The 8,882-nt window shown below is 45.8% G+C and overlaps 1 protein-coding gene across 9 annotated transcripts in view; it reads right to left on the minus strand.

Moving 5' to 3' along the window:
• Positions 1 to 7,675, minus strand: part of LOC137421075 (DENN domain-containing protein 2D) — a 102,514-nt gene extending 94,839 nt beyond the window's left edge. For 2 of the 9 annotated variants that reach the window (XR_013623723.1, XM_068106780.2), the window contains exons 1-2: positions 7,136 to 7,274; positions 1,246 to 1,334 (exon numbers count right to left, since the gene is read on the minus strand). Coding sequence is in view for 7 of the 9 variants with exons in the window: in XM_068106780.2 (XP_067962881.2) it covers positions 1,246 to 1,302 (57 nt within the window). In the remaining 2 variants the exon portion in view is untranslated. Of the gene's footprint in view, positions 1 to 1,245; positions 1,335 to 5,964; positions 6,057 to 7,135; positions 7,509 to 7,620 lie in introns of those variants that run through there. The other 7 variants (XR_010983253.2, XM_078779251.1, XM_078779419.1 and 4 more) reach the window with 7 other exon arrangements.
• Positions 7,676 to 8,882: the final 1,207 nt, after the last annotated feature.

The following is an 8,882-nucleotide window of genomic DNA, read 5'->3' on the forward strand; positions in this document are numbered from 1 at the left end:
TCACGCCAGTGAGCTTTCGTGTCCGCCACACTATATTGTTTTTTTCCAATTTCAGCTTTGGTCTCCAGCATTTTCAGGTTTGGATTCCCGCATGACGTTATTGTTCCGGGTACCGTAAAAACGGCTGCACCGATCGCAACGATACACCTCCATGCCCGATACACCTCCATGCCCGATACACCTCCATGCCCGATACACCTCCATGCCCGATACACCTCCATGCCCGTGGGATTCCCACGGGTGACCCCACTAGTAATATGAATGTACATAACAAGCGTATGCCTATGAGCATTTCAATGGTTGTAGTATCGTTTTAAAACCGACTGCTTTGGCCATTTTTGCGAATATAATGAAACGCTTCTCAATCGCTTGCTCCACTTGCCAAGAGTCCAGGAGAGCACCTTGCAAAGTGGTCGACACGGAATGACTGGCTTGAAAAGTATTAGCAGGCCGCATCTCCAAGGAGACAGGTTTGAGAGGTTGGTCAAATGTTGTTTTCTGCGTTTCCTGAGAGTAGATACACTTGTTCCGGGATTTGTGGAATTATCTTAACACGAAGTGCGATTCAGATCCACGATGTGAATTAGGACTTCGGGAGGTGGTGGAGGACATCTTCACACCGGATAAAAAAAACCACCTTTTAGAGGCCATTTTTCCCCGCAAGCGGGGGTTGGCCTTTTTCGGGAACTGTGGTTGTTGTTGTTTTTCGGTCCCCTTTTTTGAAGCAATGTTTTACGGCCGGATGCCCTTCCTGACGCCAACCCTTTTTGCCGCCTTTAACGACAAGCAGGGAATTACCAGTGAACTGGTACTCAATTTGCCGACCTCGGAAGGATGACAGGCTGAGTCAACCCCCCTGGCGTTAATTCAGCGATTGACCGGGATTCGAACCTAGGATCCTAAGCCGGCACCCTAGCCGCTAGCCCAACACCAGGGACTTCACACCGGATATGCGATTCAAATCCGATCAACGTGTTCACAAGCAAACAAACAGGCACGACTCCGGCCTGGTGAACATTATTTGTTCTTAGGATTCACGAGATTGTCTACCACAACACACAGTCCCAAGCGAAGATGTGAATCGCAAAACTTTCTGAAGAATGAAACCAGAACGAGTTAAGGTGTGGGTGAGGGGGGTTGGTTGACAGTGCAGAAATGGGGCACTCCAGGAGAAGAGTTTTTGTACACGTCACCACAATCTAATGGAACACAGGTTTCGAGAGAGGACATGATCAAAGGTCTCACCCTGAATGATGCCGACCTCTTCAAAGGCACCTCAGTCGGTGCCTCCCCATCCATCATCTTCAAGTTGGAGGAGGACGGTTTTTATACACCTGTAAAAACAAAGGAACTTAATGTTTGACAAGAAACAACCTTCCCATCCATTCAGACTATGGATCAAGTAGCAGTGTCCATGTGGTTGTTTTTTTTACCTCTCCCACCCCCACCCCCCTTCCCACGCCTCCTCCCCCAAGCCCTCCACCTCCCACAGATCTCCCGATGTCCATGCTCTCAAATGTTGTACTTGTGCGCTTCCCCTTCTCTCTCCATATTGTCTCCCGCTCCCTTTATTTCCTCTTATGTGTCCATTATTTTTTGTTGTTGTTGTTGTTGTCATTAATGTTAGCTCTTACACGAGCCTCGATCTTGTGTACAAAAAAAATAAAAAGTCAAGTATATATACTCATCTTAACAGGAAAAATAAAAAAAATCTCATTGAGTTTTTCACAGGAAAAGAAAACTTAACTCTTCAATAGTTTAACTCGTGGTACCAAAGAACCTTCTTCACATCATATGGACATCGGCTCAGGAGAATCATCTCAAAGTTCAGAATACTGTTACTGTTTTATAAACAATGGGCTGACACTTTTGATAGTTGCTCATTCAAAAAGCAGGTCAAGCAACTGCAACGGGAAAGTTCAAGCAAATCGGTGATCGACAATGGTACAACCACCACAATGGCAGCTACAGTTGCATGTAGGTTATGTAAATAACAAGACCCAATCAAGTCTCTCACCCATAATTGGAGGAATAACCAATCAGCTCTCACCTAATCAATATGCAGCCTTTGAAATGACGTAATCCGCCCCAAAGTGCGAGGTGCACATGTGCCAAAATCACAGGAAGCTGAAGAGTTTGAGGCGAAATACAATGTATTGTGTGTCTGGGCTAAGGATTGTTAGCTGGAATGGTTCACTAAGCTTCTGAAATAAGCTGAACATAACTTGGAAAAGTACCTGAGAGACAGGGCTGTGGCTCTTCACAACTAGAGACTTGTAGAACTTTCTCAGCTTGCCGAAAGGATATCTGCTCACAGTACAAACTCCTGACTATATGGGCCAGTGCAAGGTTCGAGTAGACAGACGTGTGCCATACAAACCCCTCACGGATCTCTACCTGTGAATGGACTGTGTATGTGGATAAGGTGCTTCTGACCACTGATGCAAAGGACATATCTGGGGCTTGTGCATGTATAGAGGAAGTTTACAATGATGTTTACTATTAATTATGTTGAGGGAAGGGGATAGGAAGGGCTACAGGAGCTGTGTGGGCTGTTATAAATACACATGACCAAAAGTATGCGGACACACCTTATAATTAGTGGATTCGGCTGTTTCTGCCACACCCATTGCTCACAGGTAGAAATAATCAAGAACACACCCATGCAATCTTCAAAGACAAACATTGGCAGTAGAATGGACCGTACTGAAGAGCTCAGTGACTTTCAACGTGGCACCGTCATCGGATGCCACCTTTCTAACAACAAGTCAGTTTGTCAAATTTCTGCCCTGCTCGAGCTGCCCCGGTCAACTGTAAGTGCTGTTATTGTGAAGTGGAAACCCCGAGGAGCAACAACAGCTCAGCCGCGAAGTGGTAGGCCACACAAGCTCACATAACAGGACCGCCGAGTGGTGAAGTGCGTAAACATCGTCTGTCCTTGGTTGCAACACTCAGTACCGAGTTCCAAACTGCCTCTGGAAGCAATGTCAGCACAACAACTGTTCGTCGGGAGCTTCAGGAAATGGGTTTCCATGGCCGAGCAGCCGCACACAAGTCGAAGATGACCATGTGCAATGCCAAGCATCGGCTGGAGTGGTGTAAAGCTCGCCGCCATTGGACTCTGGAGCAGTGGAAACGCGTTCCCTAGAGTGATGAATCACGCTTCACCATCTGGCAGTCCGACGGACAAATCTGGGTTTGGCGGATGCCAGAAGAACGCTACCTGCCCGAATGCATAGTGCCAACTGTAAAGTTTGGTGGAGGAAGAATAATTGTCTGGGGCTGTTTTTCACGGTTCAGGCTCGGCCCCTTAGTTCCAGTGAAGGGAAATCTTAACGCTACAGCATACAATGACATTCTAGATGATTGTGTGCTTCCAACTTTGTGGCAACAGTTGGGGGAAGGCTGTTATAGCAGCAAAGGGGGGGACCAACTCCATATTAATGCCCATGATTTTGGAATGAGATCTTCGACAAGCACATACGGGTGTGATGTTCGAGTGTCCACATACTTTTGGCCATGTAGTGTATATTGTTTGTTTTAAAATATATTGTTTGGAGAAGTGTCAGCTGTTATAAATATATTGTTCGTTTTTAAATATATTGTTAAATATTGTTACGGCCAGGAGTTCGGGGTCTACTACGAGGGGGTTAGCCTCTGTTCCCTCCCGAACCCACAGGACCTGAGGCTGCCACACACAAACAACTTCGTACTTCGGCAGGTTGCGAACCAGCAACTACGAATGCCAATGCATCCAACAAGGTCCAATGCGAAAGAGGGAGAGAGAGAATCCAAACACGTGTGCATCCAACAAGGTCCAATGCGAAAGAGAAAGAGAATCCAAACACGTGTGCATCCAACAAGGTCCAATGCGAAAGAGAAAGAGTATCCAAACACGTGTGCATCCAGCAAGGTTTAATGCGAAAGAGAGAGTATCCAAACACGTGTGCATTCAACAAGGTCCAATGCGAAAGAGAGAGAGAGAGAGAGTATCCAAACACGTGTGCATTCAACAAGGTCCAATGCGAAAGAGAGAGAGAGAGAATCCAAACACGTGTGCATTCAACAAGGTCCAATGCGAAAGAGAGAGAGAGAGAGTATCCAAACACGTGTGCATTCAACAAGGTCCAATGCGAAAGAGAGAGAGAGAGTATCCAAACACGTGTGCATCCAACAAGGTTTAATGTGAAAAAGAGAGAGAGTATCCAAACACGTGTGCATTCAACAAGGTCCAATGCGAAAGAGAGAGTATCCAAACAGGTGTGCATCCAACAAGGTCCAATGCGAAAGAGAGCAAACCATGTGTAGAATGGCCTTTTGTTCACCCTCACCGAGGGTGGGGATGGGTGTTCGAGGGTGTCCTTGCTCCCGATTGGTGGAGCCCGTCACTCCGCCCCCACTAGCTCTCTCAATGGGACTCAGACCCTGATTGGTGCATATCCCTTATGAGAGTAGGACCTGTCTTTCCCTTCCCCAACGCATAACATGCTAACCCAAAATGAGGGAAAGGTGCTAAGATAATGGTCTGCTACGAAATAACTATTCTAAGGGACGTGTATGGTGGTTTCCCAAAACCGCAACAATATATTGTTTGGAGCTGTGTGGGCTGTTATAAACATGTTGTTTGTTTTTAAATATATTGTTTGTTTTTAAATATATTGTTTAATATATTGGTTGGGGCTGTATGGCCTGTTATAGATATATTGTATACATTCACTAGATTTTTGCATTGATTACTAAGAGTTGAAGTGTGTGTGTGTGTGTGTGTGTGTGTGTGTGTGTGTGTGTGTGTGTGTGTGTGTGTGTGTGTGTGTGTGTGTGTGTGTGTGTGTGTGTTTGTGTGTGTGTGTTTTGTTGTTTGTTTTTTTGTATACAAGATCGAGGCTCGTGAAAGAGCTAACATGAATCACACAGAAAGACAAACCGACACATAAAACATATAAGGGGAGTGGTAGACAAGATGGGGAGAGGGGGAAGGACACAAACATAACATTTGAGAGCAGAGACATCGAGAGATCTGTGGGAGGGAGAGGGCTTTAGGGGGGGGGAGGCATGGGAAGGGGGGTGGGTGGTGGAAGTATAAAACACATGGACACTGCAAGGACTTCCAGGAAAGAAGTTGAAATTTCAAAAAAAGTGGATCTGGGGTGAATTAGCAGGGGTAGAAAAGATCAAGGTTTTGGATGGAGGAAGATAAGAGTTTGTGGTGAACAGCTGTTTTAAAGACCTGGAGGGAGGGGTGGGATTGAAGGGAGTGTGGGAGTTTGTTCAGAGGAGTGTGGGAGTCAATCCAAGATGGCCACCTTGCGTCTTCCAATTTGTCAACTCACATCACTTCACCGACGGGGGACCGAGGCGTAACGCTTGTTTTTCAAGATATTTCGCTCACAAGGTTCAGACATATATATGGTGGTGGCCATCTTGGATTTTGACGTGGCGACCCAATTTTCAATAGCGTTCTTCCTTATGCCGAGATGCACCCACACACCAGATTAGAAGTTGGTACTTCGCTTATTTTTCAAGATATTCCGCTCACGATAAATGTTCGCTCCTTCACGAGCCTCGATCTTGTATACAAAAAAAAAAGAAAAGAAAAAAAAAAGACGTACATGGCGGTGGCCATCTTGGATTTTGACGTGGGTTGCACCCACACACCAGATTAGAATTCGGTCCTTCGCTTACGCACGCTCGCAGGCACGTCCGCACTCATGCCCGCACGCACGCACGGACGGGAAAAGCATCGTCCCCCTTTCGCTCCGCGACGGGGAAAAATCAAACTCTCGTGGTTTAAATGGAGATCACCGACATCGACATGGAATGAGACATTTCATGATATTTGATGATACAAAACATCACAAACGTTTCGGTCTCGGTTGTTCCGCGACTTTATAAAATAAAGGTAAGGCTTTCGCTACCTGTGGGGCAGTGGGAGAGGTACAAACGCAAACCCTACACACGCAGTACCTGAACTGGCAGACTTTGCACACCTGTAAAGTAACTTCTGTTAGCACTGTCAGCTCACCTCCATACATTCATGGAAACTTCCAACAACACGCAAAGTGAGATTCTTGTGTTTTTTTTTACCCTTTAGGCTTCAAAGCAATCTATTTATGACGTCATAGGTGAATGAACCACATCCGCTGTACACCTGACACGAAAGGTTGAGATGAGTCGAGTCGTGCCGGATGGTTATTCGTTTAGCACAGTTCAATATACTTCGAGTTTACACAGACATATATACACACATACACAAACATGTACAAACACACACACACACACACAAACATGTACAAACACACACACACAAACATGTACAAACACACACACACACACACACACACACACACACACACACAAACATGTACAAACACACACACACACACACACACACACAAAACCATGTACAAACACACACACACACACATATATATATATATATATATATATATATATATATATATATATATATATATATACACATACCAACATGTACAAACACACACACACACACGGACAAACACACACACACACATACACAACCATGTACAAACACACACACACACAAACATGTACAAACACACACACACAAACATACGGACAAACACACACACATCCACAACCATTTGTACAAACACACACACACACACAAACATGTACAAACACACACACACACACAAACGTACAAACATGTACAAACACACACACACACACAAACATGTACAAACACACACATACATACAAACACACACATACATACATACATGTACAAACACACACATACATACATGTACAAACACACACATACATACATGTACAAACACACACATACATACATGTACAAACACACACACATGTACAAACACACACACACATGTACAAACACACACACATGTACATACACACAAACAAACATACACACGATTTTTCCGCATCCTCCTTACTCGGCAATCCTGTCTGGAGAAAGTCTCGGGTCCCTGCGAACTCTCGGGTTCAGAGTTACAGGTTATATTAACTCGGTAAACACGTTATGGTAGTCACTCCAGCTTGCTCGAGTCTTGAGGAAGAAGCACCGGACACGTATACTACGTAGCGAGCGCTTCCTTTGCTCACTGAAGGCGTCGGTGGAAAGTCTCACCTTGAGTCACACGTGTTGTGTCCCGTCAGCCATCGAGTCTTTGGGTGATCACCTCACCTTCCTCACCTCACCCTCTGAGCCTCATCTCGACGTCTCTCGTTCGTTCCCACTTGGTGATTCCCTTCACCAATCAGCTGTCCCTCCTCACCCCGCCCCGCCACACCTTGGATAACTTAAGCGTTCCTCCCTTCATCGCGCATCTTCATCTTTCGTCTCCATTTTACAACAACTCGACCTTCTCGGAGATTTCATGTCAAAACAACATGGAAGAGAAAGAAGAAGAGGGACGGAACTCGCATTTCATCACCTCCACCCACTTCCTCGCCGACCAATATCGGTACCAATACGCACGTACTCACCCTCACCCATACTCACCTTCGCTTCCTCACCCACCCATAAGCACCTCCTCACCCTCAACACTTCCACCCATATTTAACCCATACCCTCACCCACCCATAGGCACTTCCTCACACTCACATACTCACTTCCAGCCATATTCACCCTCACTTTCCATACTCGCACTTCCTCACCCGCCCAACTACATGCACTGGCTAACCCTCAACCACTCACCCACCGGCACTCTCATTTTGAACCACCTGCACATGCTCACTCAATCACCCTCAGTTGCTCGTCCTCACCAACCCAACCACTTGCTCACTCTCAACCACCAACCACCTGCACTTGTTAACCCTCCACCACCCAACACCTGCATTTACTCACCCTCACCAACCTCAGCATTAGTTGGTGGATATTAAAGATCTCAGTGTCTTTCGTGAATGGCGAATTATCACCGGCACTCTGAACAAATTCCAAAATCCTGCTCCAACCTACAAGGGGCACTGCATCAGCGGAACGGCTGCACCCATGGCAAATGATTCCATGTGCAACAATGTGCTGTATGCAAAAGAAGACAGACCAACCCCTTTCCACTTGACTATCGGGGCACGACTTGCCCGTGTGGACCTCACCCGCTCGGCGTGGTTCTCACCAGGGATCTGATCCAGCCCGTGTGGGTCTCACCCACCCAATGTGGATCTCACCCACCCAATGTGGATCTCACCCACCCAATGTGGATCTCACCAACCTGCGTGGCTCTCCCCCCACGCCACGTGGTTCTCACCAGGGATCTGATCCAGCCCGTGTGGATCTCACCCACCCAATGTGGATCTCACCAACCTGCGTGGTCTCTCCCCCACGCCACGTGATCCTCACCCTCCCCGCATGGTCCTCACCTGGAAGGTGCTGCATTTATCACCCTTTTATCACGTGCAATCTTAAACATTCCCCATATTTGGATGCACATGCACTACATCTCCACACCCAGCTCGTGCTGGTAAGAAAGGTGAGCGCATTTTGCTGAAGGAAATTATTTGAGGGTTTACTCAACAGATTTCGAAACAAGTACAGATACATTCAAAGTACACCGCCCCCCATGCCAAATAAATAAATAACATCCAGCGCATACAGATTGTATTGGGAGGGAGAGGTGTACAATAATTGATTGATTAATTGCATAATTAAAATCAATAAATAATGATCATAAAATATTTTCTTAATCAATGGGCTAATAGAATACCTAAACCACCAGTGCTTTATCCAAAGCTGTAACCTTTTGTAAATTAAAGTCGTTGATAGAAAAAATTAAATAATTAATTGATTAATAAATAAATAATTAATCGATTAATCAACAAATCAAAATATCCTTTATAGTCACATCACATGGTCACGGTAGTGTCCAAATATCAGC

The sequence above is a fragment of the Myxine glutinosa genome, chromosome 1 (genome assembly GCF_964187855.1).
Source record: "Myxine glutinosa chromosome 1, kmMyxGlut1.1, whole genome shotgun sequence".
Taxonomy (NCBI): domain Eukaryota; kingdom Metazoa; phylum Chordata; class Myxini; order Myxiniformes; family Myxinidae; genus Myxine; species Myxine glutinosa.